We start from the raw sequence: 21,253 nt of genomic DNA, 5'->3' as shown, positions 1-21,253 counted from the left end.
ATGTCTCTGCCACCATTCTAAAAAAAAGTACCCCATGAAATGGTGAAAAATAAGAGTAATGTTTCTGTGACCACTTCATTATTGAGTTTTCTTATATTTGAAATGTGGGAGGTTGAACTAAAATTTGTTGGTTCCCTTCTTTCAAAAAGTATAGTTATATGTGATATTTATTTATTTATATAAACAAAAATATAGAGATCTTACCTTGAAAATAACTTTTGAGGTAAAATGATAATGTATCTAAATGGAAGATGAATAACATTGTACCTGATTTGTAAATTATGATATAAAGAAAATGTATAAAATATATAGAAATTGTCTGTATAAAAAACTATAAACAGTGGTCCATTGCCTATTAACAAAGAGTTTTATCTTATCTAAAAAGTCTTCAACTGGCTAAAACAGCAGAAAAATAGAAATTACATAGTATAATATATCCTAAAAACATTTCAATTCCATAGATACTCTTCTCCATGCAGCCAATATTTATGAATTTGGAGTAAGTGACCTACTCTTAGATATTTGAGCTTGATTATAATTCACAGTCAAAGTAGCCTCCTTGTAAATAACCAAAATTAACCAAAGATTTTTCCTTATCTTCCAAAAGCGATGCCAAGTAATTCTATCAAATTGGGAAAAAAAAAAAAAAAGGATAAACCTTATTAGGTGTCATCAAATTGTGTTGACATAATGATATATATGTTTAAGGATAATGTAATAGAATATGTAATTAAAATTAAAGTATATATGAAAAGAATTGATTTTAATTGTTTTAAAACATAAGATGATTTAATAATATGGGTCGGAGATCCTTTTTAGTTTTATAAGAAATATATTGATTTCTGAAATTTGGGGATATTCCATAGTACACTTAGCTTATGTTAATACTGAGGCCAGATTGCTGTCAGGCTAATAGCATGTAGATATATTATAGTCACACTACAATCATTCTGTCAGTTTTCAGTTTCCCTTTTTCCTGTGATGTTTCTTTCATCTTGTTAGGTTATTCTCAAGACCTTCTCTAAATACCTTTAGTAGTAATTCACAAACTCTTTGTTAGTTAATAGTTCTCAAGAAAATTCTGAGATGTGGTTGACAGAACTTAGATTGTTGGTTTGTTTTTGGATTCCTAGCCAAAGTTTTATTCTTTGTTTCTTAAAAATACTCAAAAAAGTTTTTTTCCTTTTTGTAAGCCCTCTGGAAATAGAAGCAAATCACTGTTTATACATTTAAAATGTGATGAAAATCACAAAATAAAGTCCAATGAAATATAGGGCTTATATCCATTAGTGCCTTAAGAAAAATCCCTGTTTTCTGAAGTGCAAGTGGGCTTTTCTGGTTTGTTTTTGTTTTGTTAAAGCTCCAGGACCTCCCAATTTTCAAGGGCACTTTGGGGCATGTGTAGCATTTATTTGATGTATGGATGTAGATGCATATTTTCCCACATCTGTCTCTGTGGACCTATCCTTTGTGAAATCCTAAACCTTGTATTAATGCTTAGTTTATGATTCATGGTGTTCTGAGAGCAATTATATAATTTTTCTCGGGGTGTTTATTCGATGCGCACTGTAAAAAAAAAATGAGAGTTATTTTTTGGTAACCCTGCACTTGCCTTTTTATTGGTGAATTTCTTTTCCTTTTACTGTGACCTGTGAATATCACTGTAGGCTCACTGCCAATTTTGTGAGCCGCTGCCTGCTTCAAAATGGAGGCAGGAAGGTATCCATTTTCATCAAGAGGATGACAGTGTTTCAGTCTTTCTGACCATCTGGAGAGAGGAACTTTGAGAGCAAAAGAAAATGGGGATTAAAAAAAAATTATATTTAGCAGAAAAGGCAAGGGGGAAAACCAATTAAAGTTAAACTGTACCTTATGAATTTGTGCTTTTCTACTATGCTGTCCTGTTTAAAAAAAAAATAAACAAGAAAATACACAGGCTATTTTTATAAAGAATTGGTTTCCCAAGTCTCATGAGTATTAGTAAATGAATGTAAGTAAATTAGGTTTTTGGCACACTTTTTAAGTTTATTGTACACACAAATATAATAAGTATGAAAAAGGAGGGCTCCCTCCTCCCGCTTCCTATGCACACGCTGATTGTTGGTGGTCTTATGTAGATCCAGGCTTTTAATGGCCTTTTTCATGCATCTCTGCAAAAAGCTGACACTATGGGAATTTAATATTCTAAGATATATTTATCACTTTCTGTGGTTTGGATAGTTCATTTGTGTTCTCTCTCTCTCCCCCCTCCCTACCTCCTCTCTGTAAAAGTGAAAATTTTAATTGAAAGGTAGAGTTTTTACTCTACCCTTTGAAAGAGGTTTGATGCATGTCTTTCTGTTTTTACCTTTTTCACATGCTCATGGGCCATCTGTGTTTAGAAGAAAAAGAAAGAAGTGCTTAGACTCACAGGATTACCCTATGGGCATTATACAGTGTATTTACAACTAGACATGGTTTACATCGACTGGAATATAACACACCTGATTATTTTCTATTCGCACAAATACGCCGAGCTTTTGTTTCGTTTTGTTTTGTTTGTTTTAGTATGTTCGGAAAGGGCACTGTTTCTAGGGTTTGTTCAGATTTAAACTGGAAAGGGTAGAAATGTAGCACTTTCTGCCTACTTCTTGTATAAGAATGGAGCTTGAGCTGCTGTGGTCAATGCAAAAAGCAAAACTCAGTTGGTTCTTTCTCCTCAGGTCTATGCTCCATCAGCAAGCACTGCCGACTACAATAGGGACTCGCCAGGCTATCCTTCCTCCAAACCAGCAACCAGCACTTTCCCTAGCTCCTTCTTCATGCAAGGTAAGATGCTGCTGCTTCTGAGGGAAAGGCCACTGGATAGCATTTTCCTGGGTCACTTAATGTCACAGATGGGGCAGAAGAAATGGAATAGTAGGCAAGTGTAGAATTTTTCAAGTCATGCTCTTCTTAGTAATTGAATTCCTTAAAAGTTGATGTATTAATTAAAACTGTACTAAGCTTTTCTTTACAGTTAAACCCCTTTAAGCAGTAATGGGTTAAGATTAGATTGATCTGCTTCACTTAGAGCTGATGCTCCTGATGGTCTTCCACGCATGACCAACCATTTCAGCATCTTCACCATCGCCAAGACGATGTAGCTGTTTGTTTAGAAGTGGTTCAGCTCCATGTATGTTTTTAACATCCTGGATTTGGCCAACTGGGAACAAATTGGCCTAATGTATAACCTTATGTAAAATTTTCATCCACTTACTAATTTGTAGGTAAGAACAAGGGTCCAAGATGAAGTAACCTACCACAGACTGGAATATTACATGGTGAAAGCTCTGTCCCAACATAGTAACTGGTTTAGGATAAAAGACCCAACTTTTGGGGGAGAAGACAAATATAGAAAATTATGGAATTGTCCAGTATGTTTAAATACATGGATGTGTGCCCCCACCCTGAGCTTGTAGTCTTGTTACTGATAGCGTATACCTTTCTGCTGCTCAAAAAAGACCAAGATGTGGCTGAGTGTGGTGGCTCACGCCTGTAATCCCAACACTTTGAGAGGCCAAGGCGGGCAGATCACAAGGTCAGGAGATCGAGACCATCCTGGCCAATATGGTGAAACCCTGTCTCTACTAAAAATACAAAAAATTAGCTAGGCATGGTGGCGGGCACCTGTAGTCCCAGCTACTCGGGAGGCTGAGGCAGGAGAATGGCGTGAACCCAGGAGGCGGAGCTTGCAGTGAGCCGAGATTGCGCCAGCCTGGGCGACAGAGCGAGACTCTGTCTCAAAATAAATAAATAAACAAATAAATAAATAAAAATTTTAAAAAGACCAAGATGTTTGAAATGACAGCAGCTACTTCAAGAATGAACCACTTGGAGGATGCTCCTAAGGGCTCCATCCTGATATGTGCGTGGCACTTATTTTCTAATGTAATTATCTTATTACCAAGTTAATGCCCTGAATTTAGATGTGGAATTTACCAAAAACCCCTGTGTGCAAAATGTTAACTCTTTTTGCCCAGCTGTGAAAACCTTACTTGTATAAGCCTTGTCTATGGGCTATGGGCCATGGGGTTTCTTTCTTTATGCATCTCTAGGAGGGGCCATGTCACAGGAAGGGGAGCACATTTGGGGCAAAGTGTACCAGGGAAGCAGCCTGATTATAGTGGACACACTCAAAATCATTCTCATTAAAAGATACTAATCTTCCTTCCCTTCAGTGTGTTAGCTCTTTTAGTTTGTTAGTTCACATGTGAAATTCCATGGAAATCTATAAAATTGGATGGAATGGCTCTGTTAGGAATAGAGAGAATTTGTTCCATGCATAATAGAGCTCGTGTGTCAGAAGTCCTTTAACTTTGTGACCCATCCTAGGTGTAACTCTCAAAGGGACACAGCAGGCTATGTCACCTGGGTGCGTTTTGTGCCATGACAAAAAGCTAATCACCTTCAGTTATAAATAGTAGCTACCTCAGCATCAGTCCCCTGTTTTGTGAGCAGTGGGAGATATTGTCCTACAGATGCTTACAGAGATTGGCAACTCAAGGATCCATCACTCAAAAGAGATTTTGATTGAAAACGTTGACGGAAGAATATATTTTTTCTATCTGCCCAGGAAAGTAGCTTTCTGGAAGGGTGCACATTGCAGGGGAGGCCATGTGGATTATATCAGTAGGTTCCTTTCCCTAGCAGACCACACAAAATATGGGGAACAAATTTGTTTCTCTGCATGTACATACCTGAGAAGCAAAAAAAAAAAAAAAAAAATTGGGTTGACATTTATCATGAGCACAATTAATTTGCACACGTCTAATTCTATTCTTTCAAAACAACATTATGCCAAGATCATGGGATGTGATAAATATTAATTTACTGTGAAAAGCAAAATTTATGTAAAATATGTATTTTTATAAGTCTGCATCAAGCAGAGTGCTCTGTGTTAACAGTCCTATATGCATTGCCACCCAGTGTATCACATTGTCAGGAGACTCTTGTTTAGTGATATATGTTTTCAATTTATTTGTCATATGTGCCATCTATTTAAAATGTTGAACTTCATATTTGAATTTAAGGTGGCATTTAAACCTCTGTAATCTAAGGACTAAAGCTCGAGTACGTGAATGGTAACTTTTAAAAAATCATGTGTTTTCACATGATGGCCACAGAAACAGTTGCATCACGGTCCTGTTCCACATCAGCTTCCCTTCAGTAGAGGAGTACTTGGTGCCCTGAGAATTCAAGATTTGAAGGAATATGCAATTAAGGTGAAAGATATTCAGAAACTGTCTGGGGCATATTGTAAACTCACTACTGTGGCCTCTTATTTTTAACTTCAATTTCCATCTTCTGGTTAAAACTCTGATGTTGTCAAAATCACAGACATGATTTTGCTTGCATGGTTCTTAAAGAGAGGAATCTACAAACTATTCCCCCCAATCTGAAATGAGTACAGTTCCAAAATTCTAACTTCTGGATTTAAGAACTTGATGAAAAAGAGCTTCACGAAATACAGTGTCAGATTTAACTTTTCTATTGCCTAACTTTTTAATAGGCCTTTACTAAATAAAATGTTATGGTGAAAATAATCTTATTTTCAAGGAAGCAATATCTGCTATACATTTAACAGCCAGCTGATGGCCTGGTGTATACCTAGTACTCAATACTTTTTGTTAAACTATTGAAAAAAAGAAAAAATGAATGAATTTAGTAGTAATGTAGATCATCTTTTCCCTTAGGCTTGGGAAACCAAACCTAAACAATAGCAATCATTAATAATAACCTGTAGGCCAATAGGCCCAGAGAATGAAAAAATCTGTAGGGATGTTTTCAATAAGGGTGTTAACAAAAGGTTAACCTTATATTGAAAGATACTTTATATAATTTTAAACCTCTATAATTCATAAATCATCTTATAAAATCCAGAGACTCTCAAAAATATCTGTAATATAATAACTACCTAGGGCATGTTTGTACCCTTTGGATTGCTACTGAAGGTTTAAGATAGCTATATACCTATACACCAAAAAATAAAAATAAAATATCCTAAAAACTATGTATTTGAGATTCATCTTCTCTACATGCCATAATATAATTATAATTCCAACTTTAATTCTGTTTATTGTATATGTTAAAAATAAAATTAAACATTTTCAATCTGAGATTGTTTAAAATTAATACTTCTTTACATGCTTTTAAAACTTGTTAACTTTGTAATTTCTCAAGTACTTTTCACCCCAAAGTTTAGGAACAATTTAACTTTTTAGTTGGTTTTCATAGAAAAAAGGGTTAGAAGACTTCTAAGAAATGTTTCTTTTAGCAGTAATTACCTTGCTGACTTGACATAATTCATGGTAGAAATATACTCTGTTGTTCTTTTACAGTTGAATTTTTAGCAAGAACACTTTAACTTTTTTAAGTGTTTATATTTGTTTGACAATATAGAGCCACTTGGGAAGAAATGATGACTGTCTTCTGATGTAATCAGCTAACCAACACAAAGATGAATAACACAACAGGCAGTCATTTTCAAGTATATGAAAAAACCCTATTCTATAAGGCAAGGCTGAATGCCTCAGAAAGTCATGGTTCTCTTTGTCCTTTACAGATGGCCATCACAGCAGTGACCCTTGGAGCTCCTCCAGTGGGATGAATCAGCCTGGCTATGCAGGAATGTTGGGCAACTCTTCTCATATTCCACAGTCCAGCAGCTACTGTAGCCTGCATCCACATGAACGTTTGGTAAGGCAGACATACACGGTACTGGGAATGTCACAGCTAGTTGATTAAACCTTGTCCTCTGTCTTTCCATGCATGTACACAAGGACTCTGCAAATAAGTGCAAAAATGGCACACACCATTATTCTTTAGTTGTGTTGTTTCTGTGATCAAAGACATAACAGGTTCAAATCACCTTTGTAAATCCTTCCAGATTCTCTCTGTCATTGTTCTTTTGTTTATTGTGTTTTGCTCTGTGCCTTCTTTCTCACAATGTCAGCTTCCTTGGGTACATAAATAGATACTTATTTAAGTTGTAGAATCTTAACATGGTGGTTCCTGGTCATTTTTTTTTTTTTTTTTTGTAGTTTCAAAAGATGTACTGCAGAGGGCAGAGTGATGGTCAGTAGGTTATATGCATCACCCAGGAGCATTTCATTTCCCCTTGACTGGCTTATGTCAGCTTTGGCCTGTTGTGATGTATCCAAAAGAAGGAGTTTATATTTTCTGTAGACTTCCATCAGTAAGAGAAACCATGAGGTTTCTACATAGATCAGATTCCCATTTTTTAGTATTTTAACTTTAATTCCCATCCTGGCCTGCCACTCATACTGTGTTTTGCATCACTCCAGGTGAAAACTGGTGGGCTCTAGAATGTTAGGTCTTTCATTACTAAACATTTCCACTCTGTCCATCACCTACATTCATCTATCATTGTATGTCTCTTTATCCTGGAGGAAACAACTCAACTGACTTTCTTCTAGCCTTAAATATCACCACAGCCCAGAATCCACTGTTGAACTGAAGTCTGTCATTAAAGGGAGGAAAGAGCCTAGATCTTGAGTGAGATTTGGGATGCAGATAAGATGAAATTTGAATCCCTTGTGCAAGAACATAGCTTAAACAATATGTGAACCTCAAATCCTACGAATGCGAAAGCATATGGGAAATCCAGTGATCCCAGGTGATAGTTATATCACTACTCTTCATCTTGCATTTGCCCCTTTTTCTTCTTCTCGTATCTACACTTAGATTTCTTTCTCTGTTCTGATAAAGGAAGTCATTCTGGATTCTTGTGGTCTTTGCTCTCTTTTGCTCAACCAGTACAGATAAGAAACAGGATCTGATATCCTACTCCAATAATCAAAAAAATTCCAGAAGTTAAGATTTCTGATATCCTTGAAAATCCGTATTTAGTTGGTCCTAGTGGTGGAGATGCTAAGTAGTCAATTAGCGTATACATTCCTGAGAGGCAGACAGTGGAAATGGAATTGGCCTTTTTGTATCATCTCCCAAGATTGAATGTGTAAATCACAAATTATCTCACATTTCAGCACATTTCCAGTAAATAGCGGATGACTTATTTTCAAATTTTCTCTTTACCCACCTCCTGTTTGGAGATATTAGAGTGAAAGCTTAGAGAAATATCAACTATACCAACTATTATTATGCTAGAATTCATTTTGGCTAAAATTTTCATTTCTCCACCATCATTTTCCACTTCTCTGGGAACTCATGGTCAAAACTGTATGTGTCCTATGAGCAAGGAAAGTTTTGATTACAAATAAAAGTTTTAGGCACTATACCAGCATGTTGGAATTTCAGTTCTTTTAAGAGTTGCCCATTTGACATTAATTTTTCTTCCCTTCTGTGTTTCTTTCTTCCTTCTCCTATCATGCTCGAGAGTTTTGAATTAGGCGATTTGATTTTATCCTAGTCCAGTTCACTGCATGGGAAGTAGCTTTAAAATGTGCTTCCATGCACAAAAAGTATAATTTCAAAATGGAAACCAACTATATTCCTTTTAGAAAAAGTTTTACAGAACCAAAACAATATTATCAACTAGAGAGAAAAGATCATTTTGAAGTAGTAACCCAGTAGGCTATATCAGAAGCCATATTTGCAATGCTATTTACCTATCACGAAATACAGGATTTTCATTTTTCATCTGAACAGTTAACAGATTTCAGACAGTAGGGTTTTTGTTTTAAAGGAGACATGAATAAGCTATCTTGTAATGCATACTAATGAATTTTCCCACTGTTAGTGAAACTATTGAATTATTATATCTAGTTGTCATTGTACTTTCAGTATTTAACCATCTGAAAATCTTTTACTGAAGTGACTTAGAAGAACCTGACACTGACAATACTTTGAATATACAGTAGCAGTTGGTGTCCTTTCAGTTGAAAACAATGGTAATTCCTTATAATTTTATTCTTAGCATCTGGCTAGCCCCATACTGAACAAAGGGATAGTTTAAGAAAAAGCTAAGCGCTGTTCCTGGATTATTTGGGGTATAATTTGGCCAAGTTGATATTATCTCTAAAGATAAAACATTTTAAAAACATCATTGCCTTCATCACTTTATGCCATGTTATAACAGAATGTGTAATTATAAAGCTTAAGATGCACATATTTCAGTAGCGACTGTCAAGTTACCGATGTTTAGTCTTTAAATCCCCTTTACAGTTTTAGCCTGTCCAACAGAACCCCACAGCTAATCATTACTGTGTTACACATACCCACACAAAATCACTCAGATGAATGGAGTTTGCGGTTAAAGTTTGGAATGGGTTGTTGTAGATGATTTTACGTTTGGAATGACTTGGCAGGGTTCTTTTAAAGAACAGGATAGAGTCCTCACTGTCTGGCATGATTTAGGCATGATCTTTGCACTACAGGGCGAAACAGTCCTAGGAGTCTGGAATTTTCCTTTAAAGGAAGTTCTGTTGTCTTTTATTTTTTTGTAACATAAACCCTTACTTCAGTAATTCTGAACTGATGGCAGTTTTTCCCTTCAGGGAACGTTTGGCGGTGTCTGGGGACATTTTCGTTGTTACAACTAGGGGCTAGATGCTACTGGAATCCAGTGTGTAGAGGCTAGGGGTGCTGGTAAACATGACGTCATGTACGGGAGAGCAAAGAATTATCCAGCACAAAAGATCAGTAGTGCTAAGTTTGTGAAATCCTGCCCAAACCCAAAGCATGATTTTATTCTTATTTATATGCACCAGTTATTATATTTTTCCAATCTTTGAATTATCAACCAGTATATCACTAATGGAAACGTTTCCAACAGTTACTCTGTTAATAGACACGAAATACACGACTCTTGGGCATCGTAAGTTAAAATGAACGAATAGTGGGCATGTAAAGCCTCACACTTTGTCACACTCCTCATGTCCTTTGTAGCAAGCAGGAAAGACAGTAATAGCTGGAGTAAGAGACTAAGAGGACCTCTTATAGTTGATCCCTAAATCCTCTAAAAGAGACATTATTCTCTGTGGTGTATTTATTACATCTCTGAATGACAGTAGTTTTCAAGATAGTTTTTAATGTAAAATAATCTAATTATAAATCTCATTAGTTTATTTCAGCATCTAATTTTCTATGAGTCTCTAAAAATAACTGATTTACATGGATTCCATTGGTTTGCCCCTTTATAATCTATGGGGATTAATTTTTCCTTTTATTCTGTGAACTCAGCATTAACCCTTTGTCAAATCCCAAATTACTGCCCATTTTACATAAAGTTCAAAGGGCCCAAAGATTCTCACCGATGCAATTATCTGTTTTGTTTCATCTTCTGATTATTATAGTTAGTTAAATATTTATAATTCTTTTCCTCTTTTTTTGATTTTTGCACATTTCGGACTGATTTGCAGTTCGTCTGTTCTTCAGAAATTCCACATGGAATAGGACTGTGTAGAAGTGAAGTTAAACTTAGTCATCTCTTTTTTTGTTCTTTTTTCCACATTCTGTTTCTTTTCCTCCATTTTGTTACAGTGTTTACCTCTATAGCAGAAATAGCTCTATCCCTGCTAAGCTTTCAGATTAGCTGTACTATGGAATGGGCCCACTATATTTTTCATTGGAGAAAATTCCATGGACTACCTTGGATATTCATTAGGTGGCAAGTAGAAATGAGTTTAACAGGTGGCCTAAGGAATTTTGGGGTCAAGGAAAGAAAGAGGTCCATGGAATTTAAAAATTTGAAAGGCATTCTCAGGAACTTGGAAAGATTTAAAGGCATCATCTCAACTTTTTTACGGAAGTCTTTTAAGTTGGGCTGTTTTGGTCATCCAGAGGTAGTATTTTCAAAAACATTCATGCGTCATTGAAAATCCTACCTCTAATACGTAGTTTCATTTCCTTAGACTAGTTGGCTCTCAAATAAGTTATACTTCAATCCTATTATTAATTCTAACTGATAACTATTATTAATTCTAACTGATATTATTAATTCTAACTAATTCAGTTATTAAATTCTAACTGATAACCAATTGTTCATTGAGCATGTAGTATAATTATGTGTTCAGTAGTTAGCCACAAGTTGTGGGATGCAGAACTATAAGCTCTATTCCTTTAAAGAGTTTACAATACAGGTGAAAATACATTAGAAAGAGCAAGAAATGAAAGGCCAAATATAATTAAGCGTTAAAGACAATAATGCAGAATGTAAGTGCATTAGGGACCTAGAGAGAAGAGATGGTGGAAGAGTTGGAGGTAGTCAGGAACTCTTCAAGAAAGAGGTAGAATTCAAGATGGATCTCACAGAGTAAATAGGGCAATACTCAAGAGACTATGGTTTCATTCTTCGTGAGCAAATGCTTGGGTTTTAAATAATCAGCATCATATTCAATCTCTAATTTTGAAATAAACAATTTTAACAGCATTTCCAATAATGATATAATAAAGACTTATAGTCCATTAACATATTGCATATGAAGAAAAAGTGTATTTTAGCTTTAATACATTGCCTTAACATAACACATTCAAATGCCTATGAGAATAACTTTTGAAGCCGCTTTTTATCTTGAAAATAGCTCAGCACGTTTTTGTAAATTACTATGTCCATTTTGGTGATCTGTTCATTCTCAAGCAGATGGGTGGATTGCAACTAATTTGCCACCTTACAGGCACTGTGGCATACCCAAGAAACATAGCTTATTTGGAAAACTAATATAATGATTAAACTCAAAGCAGAGTCTTAAACCAAGTGATTCTGTAAAGATGTTGTTCTTTCATTGCCAGCTACATGAGGATTGCTTGTAGGCGGGGCATGGAAAGAAAGGACTCAAACCAAAATAAGTCATGTGGTCCTAATTTAATTCAGTATAGTCAATGGTTACATATTGATGAGTAAGAGAGATATTTAACCATTAGTGCTTTTTAAATTTTTTATTTACTAAATTTTATTGTTGCTGGGGTTCAAAAAAATAATTCAATTTGGGAGGAAGAAGATTTGAGACTGGTTAGTCTTTGCCATTTAGTTTCAAGAAGGTCAAGATGAAATGTAATATAAGCCCTGTGGATCATAATGTTGTTTTATTCATTATATAGTGGAATCTTTTTCACTTGATCAATAGGCCACACAAAAAAATTAATAGTAGAGTGGTCTTTTATGTTGCCGAAACCCTGGAGATGATTTTAAGCAGTAATCTGTAGATTTCGAGATTGTGATCATTTCTCAATGTCCCTCATTGCCATTATATTCCTCCACAGTTGATGCAAACCCAAGCTAACTATGTTTCTGTATAACTTATTATTTGAAAAATGAAAGCTGTCAGATCTAAGCAAGATATATTCTTGGCTATTTTGAAATTCTAAAAGCTGTCTCCATTGTAAAATAGAGAGTTGTGAGAAAAGTATTTGAAAATAACTCACTAAATACCTTATGATTAAATATGGCCACCTTTTTCTGCTTCTTGCTATAGAGCTATCCATCACACTCATCAGCAGACATCAATTCCAGTCTTCCTCCGATGTCCACTTTCCATCGTAGTGGCACAAACCATTACAGCACCTCTTCCTGTACGCCTCCTGCCAACGGGACAGACAGTATAATGGGTGAGTCACAGAAATGCCAATTCTGATACCGACAGTCGGTGTCAGGGTTTAATCATCAAGGATCTCTTTTTCCCTTTCATAACTGAATAGCAATTAGGCGATAAATATTAGTCACATAACAGAATGAACACACAAATGCACCAAACAGAAGTAAAATCACTGGCTTGAGCATAACCATATTTTTCATCACAAGACACTGAAATTTAGCTACGTTCTACATTGCAAGTCATTAGATTGAACAAGGGTCAAACAGACCAAAACTATCTTGTTCCTCACATTCAAAAAGAGTGAACAAAGTCATAAGATGAGCCATCAGAGACTAGTGAGCTACAAAGCAGAATAGCTCTTAATGGTAGTTATTGACCACTTCCCAAAATTCCAGTCATTGTGCTAGGCTTTTATCCATGATGTGCCACTGTCTTCCGAGGACTGGTTAATGTGAAATTCTCAGGTGACTGCTAATAACTACATGAGGTTAATCTCCTGGAGAATGTGACACTGTGGAGTCCCTCAGAGGGGAAGAAGTATTTGTTCACTTATGAGAGAGGAGCTGCCTGGGCATCAGTTGGCCAGAAATTATTTGCTGCTTTTTTAAATTAATTAATTAATTTATTTTTACCAAGGACATTTACTAATGAGTTAAGGTCCAAGAAGAATGCAGCTCCCATGAACTGAGCCATCATCCTCTCATTTCTTGTGATGTTCACTGTAGTCTTTTCCGTAGGTGGTTCCCCAGTCAGCATTCCCACTTTGAGGAATGAACTGCGCTGGATGTCCAGCTGCCCCTGGAGGGAAGAGGTGGAGTTGGTGGGGAGATAGCTACCTGCTTCTGAACCAGCTTTGACACCTTGTCATTCAGATGAGCAGCACAGCTTAGTGCACCAGGGTCTTATTAAAACCTCAGACTTCTCAGGTGGTCACTTTCTGTGGTTATAGCTCAAACTAACTCCTTGCTTGGCCTGAATGTCACCGTCAGGGCGTCGGTGGGGAGAATACTCAGTGTATGTCTTTGAGAGAAGATTGCGCAACAGAATAATGCTGCTGTTGAGTCCTCTTAGCTCTTTGCACTTGTTTTCTTTAGAGAGTGTGTAGAATTTGGGGAAGTGGTGTGAATCACTTATGTAGGAAAGTTTTTGATGATGGAGGAGAGATGTGTTTTGAAATGTTGGAAATATAATTTCTGCCTCAATAATGCCCTCCCTGCTTATTCAATAATATGTCTCACTCACACTTGAGATGAGCTATCTTGCAGCCTCTCCACTCCGCTATCCTGTCTAAGAAGCAAATGGAGGAGAGAGTTTCCATTTTTTTTAACTTTTCCTAACCAAGCTTCTACAAATATGTTGCATCAGTTTGACCTTGGAGAGCTACAGACAGAGGTCACATGGGGAAGTTTGTTAGCTATCAATGCAGTTTTGGCAGATTTGAAAAACAAGAAGAAAGAAAGCAGTGCAGAACTGAAAGAGTGAGAAAAGCATATTTCACTTCAGTGTGGTTTGACAAATGGAAAGCCCCTTTCTGCAGTCATGAGGTCTGGTTATAAAGAAAGATGACCGGTCATTCATCCTTTTACAAGACAGATTTCCTGTCTACTTGTGGTTTGAGTAATTTTCTTTTTTAGGAAGGTATGAAGGTGGAGCAGAACCTTGAGTTGAGGAAAACATACTTAGGCTGTGTTTGAAAAAAAAGTTTTTCTGATTGATTTGCAAAACAGTCCTCTTGAGAGAGAGGCACTATGACTTGGAAGGGACATATCAGGAAATAGAGTGGTTATCTCCATGAGCTGTAGACAGCTTAGCCACAGCTGTCAGTGGGAATGAGTTTTGCTTGGTTTTAGCTGGTCATCTTCATTAGTTTGTGGATGAACAGGAGAATCTACTCGTTGGTCTAGCCAGAGTGGAGCAATAGGTGAGTTCTATATGCTGAGAACAGACTTAACTTGTTAAAAACCATAGGGCCTTATTTAAGGGTCTTGACAATAATAAAGGAGCTATAATTTAAAAACAAAAGTATGAGATTTTTAGAACCTAGAAAAGGGCTTTTTATAAATTTATTTCGTACATTATTTTACAATAATGGATGCACTTGTCAAAATCCCCTAGCAGAATGAGAAAAAGATGCGTAATCTTTCAGGAAATAGGTAGACATGGTAATTCAGCATTTTGGCAGAGCAAACCTTTATTAGTATGCATAAATACAGATATTACTTTAAGGTTACTTTAAGGGAGAACATTCTAGAATGTTTTTCTTTAAAATAATATGTTCACCAATTGCGTACGTGAAAATGCAGATGAAAATTTAAGCATAATAAGCCTTAATATTGCGTGATGTCTGAGTGGCCCATGTTTTTTCACACTTAAGTTCTCTTAGGCTTTGGTTTGATTTTTCGAGTGGTGGAAGTCAGTGATGGCAGCGTGTCTGTATAACAAGAAGAGAAGCTTTCTCTTCTGATGTTAGTGATACTTCCCTAACAAACAGTATAGATTAATAGGATACATCTGCAGACTTTTGAAAATATTTGGCATATACTCACTCATTCTGAAATGCAGGAAGTAAAGAAATATTACATTGCCTGTATCTCAAAGAACAAACAAAGCTAATTAAATAATTGGCAAATAGGGAACACATAGCCTGACACATGTTTGAGATTACACACGATTCTGTAGAAAATGAGTGTAAGCAATACTAATGCCTTAAGAATGGGGCTCAAGCACTAACACATGGACTTCACATTTTTCACGTTTTCTTGGTAAAAAGTTGCAAGACAGTGCAGTCTTTTCATACATGGTGTTGATGTCTTAGGAAGCTGCTCTTTCAGTTCAGAAGAGGGCTGCTGCCCTTCGACTCAGTGTCATGTTATAATATGTCTTTCTGGTGGTCAGCAGTTGTCCTGAACTGACACTACAACAATGCAGTGCATGTGGGGTGAGATACAAGCTCTAGAACTCTCGGAAGGGAACCTCTCTGTAACCACATTCCCTTTCTTCTTCTGTTCTCTGCATGTCAAAGGTGGAAGATGCCCACTGAGGTTTGCTATTTGTTTGGCCTGGGGGAGTGACCGGGTGTTTCTTGCTTTGTTTTCTTTTGCCCTATAATACCCAGTATCATTTTTTTGAGAAATCCGTAAGAAGGATAAAGCTTACTTGGATTACATTAATGGGAGATTTTTTTTTTCATGACACATTCATACATGGATTTTCAAGAGAATTGTAGAACAAGGTATTTTATTCATTGCATGCAGTCCACTACTTTTCTCAAGCCTTGCTGGCAAACTCTGGAGATCATATTAGACCTTTCTGAATTGAAAGGGTCGTCTAATCAGCCCTCCAATTAGAGGAATATAATGTATGGGACACAGCATGGATTCACAGTAGTTCAGCTGGTGGCGCACCCAGTTAAGGAGAGAAGCTGTCAGGGGTCTTTGGGAGTTACCAACATCAGCACCTTCTACTCAGTTCTTCAAACTTTTTCAATGTTATGCCACTGGGTATTTTCAGAAGCAGTGCAGTTCAGTGCCTCTGCATCTGAGCATACATATGGAGGAGGAAGTGTAGTAAGTTACTAGATACCAGCTATAGAGAATAGGAATGTCTGCAGGATATTAACCATACACATTTGGTTAGCCACATATTTCCTTCCTATTTGCAATAATATCCAGTAGCCCTTCCTGATGGAAAGAAGTAAGAGGACCTCCTCCCATAGCACAGACCACTGAGACTGCTCAAGGATGAGAATGCTTCATCTCCCCATTGGGACATACCATCTGTATACATTCACAGGGTGTGACCCTTTGTGGTTTGAGGCTACACACACTCCCTTGCCCTCAGAGAGAATTGGTCATATAACTAACATAATGGTTATAATAACTATTATTGTTTTATTAGTCTTTAACTGGCCTGCTTTCTAATACATGGTCTTTTCCATGTTTTTAAACCTCAAACCAAACAGGGTTGAAGGAACAGACTACCAAGATTGATTTAATACACCATATGCTAAAGATTACCCTGGAATATCTATCTGGTTCATGAATTAATCTGACTTAGAACTTTCACTTCTAATGACATGTTTGAATGACATGTTAGTATGTGGCTTGTCTAGTAGAAACATTATGTCCTTTTCCCTTTGAGGAGTTGGTTTCACAGTAATTTTATTATTAGAGTAGTCACATAATGTTCACTGTATATTTTACAAGAATATTGAGCCTTGAAGTAGTTGGGTGATGAACAAGCACAGAGCATAAGAGTAATATGAATTTTATCCAGCAATGTCAAGGCATCTTATTTACCAGGACCACCAACAGAGAACAATAAACTAGTTTGATTTAAATCTCCTCCATTTCCTGTGCACGATCAGGAAGCCCAACTTCCCCCTGAATTCCTAGGAATCCCTCCTGTTAAAAATTAGTGCATTGTAGTCTATATACTTGCATTTGTATTTTAAAATGGTTGTAGTAGGAGTGCTGGAAATGCTCCTTCTTTTTGTCATCTTTATAGATAAGCACATGGCATTGTTATGCTGTTTCTAATGGTTTAATAACACGAGGGTCACTCGGACACAGTTGAGAAAAACCTACTTTGAAAGCAGTCATCTTCTCTCAGGCAAACACAGTGTGAATTGTGCTTCTTATTCCTTTGATGCCTTCATGATGTTCGCAGCCTTAGATGATGGGTGTGCGTTAAAGGGGCAACACATTTTCCAAATTCTGATTTTTAGTAGTTGATCCCAAGGCACCACTCATTCCAGTGTTTTGTTGAGGGTGTGTTCTAATGGGAATGAACATTTCCCTAAAGCTGAGGCTGAGACAGAGGGTGGTCTAGCATGTAGCCCAAAATACAAAACCCTTCTTTCTGCTTCATCTTCTAGCCAGCAACACCACCTGTGTTCAAGCCATCTGAACAATACTTGGGTGGCAGGCAGTGTCGAAGCCTCCTACAAAAATTGCAGTTCCTCTTAATAACTGCTCATCTTCCATTCATATTTGTATGTTACAGCTCTACTTAGGGACTGATTATATTTCTCTTGGGCAAGATAAATTGATTAGAGCCAAAATTAGAAATCGATAAAGTCTTTACCAAGCAAATGCATTAGTTTTCATCTTTATTTCTGTTACATGGACATTTTGATCATCTCTAATATGAATTGACAAAAATCTTGGGCCTCAAAGAGTAATCAAGTCCTGTTACATTAAAGCTGAAAATGCGGGTTTGATGTATCTTGCTAAACATGGCCCACTTCTCAATGCAAAAAAAAAAAAAAAATTCTGCCACTTGAGAATTAAAATATATTTCCTTTCCAGTTATACCCTTTGTTATATCAGTCACACAAATAAAAAGAGAAATCTGTAAGAGAAAGACTCGTGTAGCTTAACATGTTCAGGCAATCTAGAAAATGTAGCTTCTCCAGTGTTTCCTGGACCAGAACAAAAGACATTCCAAGTGAAAGGGCAAACTGGCCCCAGTAAACTGCTTTGAAATTTAAGCCCTTGGGTTTGGCATTCCAGCTGTTGCAAGGTAAAATGGTGGCTTCATGTTAAAAAATAGTCTGTTCTTATCAGTGGTTTCCATGAGTAGCCTTTGTAGTTTTCTGAAATATTTTCATGACACGATGAGGTAAGAAGTTGATTCTATTTTTAATTCTATTTCCTGAGTCATAATATCTCCCTGCATAAAACAGTCACTGATAGAAAGTTTAGTTAGAAAGGTGTAGATCTAAAGAAATCAGAATGATCATAATATCTTGCCTCTTCTATCATGTGATTTTTGGGGCATATATATTTAGTTTTTAAATGCTCCTAAAATATTTGTATTGGTTTTCAATACTTTGTTTAGTTTCATAAAAATATATATATTATTTATAGTCTTCATTTTAAAGTTGTTTAAAGGAAGAATTAATCTTTTGAAAGCCACTACTGTAGCAGATACTGTCTGTAATGAAGAAATATCTTGTTCTTTTTGGCTTAGGTTCTTCGTTAGATAATGTGATTTTTCCAATGTAGCTCTGAACTTTTTGTGAAAATCTGTATTCAAATCAAGCAGATATCACAAATTATTTTGACTGATAGATCTAATTTTTAGGTATATAATAATGAAAAGAAATATTGCTTCTAGGAAAAAAAAAGATAAGTACCCCCAAATACCATGGTAATGCATACTGAAAAAAGGTTAGTATCATCTATATTTCACATCATTATTATTTTCTCTTTAGAATGGTTTTTAGGTTTGTTTGTTGTTCTTGTTGTTTGAGGCAGAGTTTTGCTCCTGTTGCCCAGGCTGGAGTGCAATGGCGCAATTTCAGTCTTGGCTCACTGCAACCTCCACCTCCCAGGTTCAAGCGATTTTCCTGCCTTAGCCAGGCGTAGTGGTGCATGCCTGCAATCCCTGTTTTTAGTTTTTAAAGGACTCCTTAATGCAGAAATTCTTCTCATTTTCACACTAGATATAATTTGTTGTATTTTATCTTATATTAAATATTTTTAATACTCTTGATATCTGAGCTGCTCCCAGTGGTCCAATTGTATGATGTCAGACCCTCATTTCAAAGAACTTGCTTATACAATACCTATCATGAGTACTAATGACTCATGTATTTTAATATCATAACTTTGTGATATGGAAAAGAAGTTTGTTTTGTCACAAGGTAATTGTGTTCTTCTTATCATGTGTCAGTTTTCTTTCAGTATTTTAGCAGTTAACAAATCAATATGGGTGTGGGTTTTGTAAACCAAATAAAGTATATATCAAAACATTATCAGCTGGGCGCCATGGCTCACTCCTGTAATCCCAGCACTTTGGGAGGCCAAGGTGGGTGGATCATGAAGTCAGGAGTTCGAGACCAGCCTGACCAACATGGTGAAACCCCGTCTCTACTAAAAATATGAAAATTAGTCAGCATGGTGGCGTGTGCCTGTAATCCTAGCTACTCAGGAGGCTGAGGCAGGAGAATTGCTTGAACCCGGATGGCGGAGGTTGCAGTGAGCCGAGATCGTGCCACTGTATTCCAACCTGGGCAACAGAACAAGACTCCGTCTCAAAAAAAAAAAAAATTATCCAGCTGACAAACTCAACATATAAATATATGAAAATAACAAGCATAAATTAGCTAAGCAGAGGTCAGGAGAATTAAATTATGACCTGGAAAAGCCATAGAATTGGACCACTGAAGATCCAACCCCACTACTGCATTTAACAAGTGTGGAAGGTGATGACAACACATTTGTAAGAAAGAAGGCTCTCTTAGTTCAAGAATGGAGCTGGAAAGTCTTTGAAATTATATACCTGTTTAATGAAGTTTTGCTTGGATTCATTGGGTGATTTAACCTTACCTTTTCTTATTTCACAAAATAGTGAAAAAAAAATCTTCCCCCAGAACTTTAATAGGTTTTATTTAGATACTATGTCTATTTGCTAATGTTGAGGCTTTAATAAATACAACATACCCAAGTGCTAGGCATTCTGTTAATGCTGAAGACCACAAGAATCCTGGAAATCCCATTTTATCACTTAGTTCTAAGGGCAAGATACCTTCAAATGATACATGTTAAAGAAAGCTGGCTTTGAATTGTATACTGGAATATATGTCTTTTATTATTCACAATACTCTTTGTTCTTCTCTTTTGTAGATAAAAATACCAGTGTTTAAGGCAGTAGAGATAAGCTTCATGAATATGTAGACTTACTTTATCTCTGGAATTCAAGACCATATTGACTTTTAGTAGCATACCAGTTCACTTTTTTTAGTGTGAACACAGACTTTTAAATATGTAGAGAATATATGTTATTTAAAACATTAAAAATATTTTCTCTCCTTGTTAGCCAGACCTGTTGTGGAAATTTTTGTTTGTTTGGTGTACTGTAGGACTGTGAGACGAATACCCCGTTTTGCTATGTATCAAATTTCTATTTATTTGAAAACAGATGGAAGTTATTCGTGAAGATAATTCCATTTACTATAAAATAATATAAAGAAAAGCCAGACTCTGAGGACTCCAGAGACCTGAAAGTAGTCTATACTTGTCAGCAATGACCGTCACATAGCTTGCTACATTCACCAGTTCATCAACAGCAAGGGGAAAGTCATAGCAAGGAAACCACTTTATCTTTAAACCAAGGTGTCAGGTTTATATTTTATCTGTAAAAAAGTAACATGAATATATTTGACATCTACCTCAGCAAACAAATTAATGCTAATTAAAGATTAATGTGTTGTAATTAGCATTAAAAATGCAATTAAATTGTGAGTAAATGGACCAGGAATAGAAAATTGTTAGACGTCTCACTGCCTGGTTTTCATATTCTGCCTTTTGTTTTTGCAGCAAATAGAGGAAGCGGGGCAGCCGGCAGCTCCCAGACTGGAGATGCTCTGGGGAAAGCACTTGCTTCGGTGAGGAAATATTGACTTTGGACTCCATATGTACCGTTGTAAAGGGTGAACTTTAATCAGAAGTGGACATTTGGAATTTTAGAAAATGAATGGCAAATAGCTTTGATTTTTGGAAAATGCTAGCTTTCTTGCATAACAGTCACTGGAAAATTTGAGAAGGCTCTGAAGCTTCCAGTATATAGATAGTCTCTTTCTGTCATCCTCAAAATGGTACTAAGCTGCACTCAATTATGGATGTGGGAATATTCTCCTGGCCTTTGGGTTATAGGTTTTTTATACTGATGTCTTACTTTTCTCTAAAGTAATATGGGTGCACATTGACCAGCTA

General features: G+C 36.4%; 1 protein-coding gene across 29 annotated transcripts in view; it reads left to right on the top strand.

Annotated features, from left to right (window-relative positions):
- Positions 1-21,253, top strand: part of TCF4 (transcription factor 4) — a 366,054-nt gene that overhangs the window by 307,142 nt on the left and 37,659 nt on the right. For all 29 annotated transcript variants that reach the window (XM_024236137.3, XM_054538007.2, XM_054538001.2 and 26 more), the window contains 4 exons: positions 2,703-2,808; positions 6,584-6,717; positions 12,414-12,546; positions 20,858-20,925. In XM_024236137.3, coding sequence (XP_024091905.1) covers positions 2,703-2,808; positions 6,584-6,717; positions 12,414-12,546; positions 20,858-20,925 — 441 coding nt within the window. The remainder of the gene's footprint in view (positions 1-2,702; positions 2,809-6,583; positions 6,718-12,413; positions 12,547-20,857; positions 20,926-21,253) is intronic.

The sequence above is a fragment of the Pongo abelii genome, chromosome 17 (genome assembly GCF_028885655.2).
Source record: "Pongo abelii isolate AG06213 chromosome 17, NHGRI_mPonAbe1-v2.0_pri, whole genome shotgun sequence".
Classification (NCBI taxonomy): domain Eukaryota; kingdom Metazoa; phylum Chordata; class Mammalia; order Primates; family Hominidae; genus Pongo; species Pongo abelii.
Note: the sequence above shows the minus strand (reverse complement) of the source record. Positions and strands in the feature narration are given on the sequence as shown.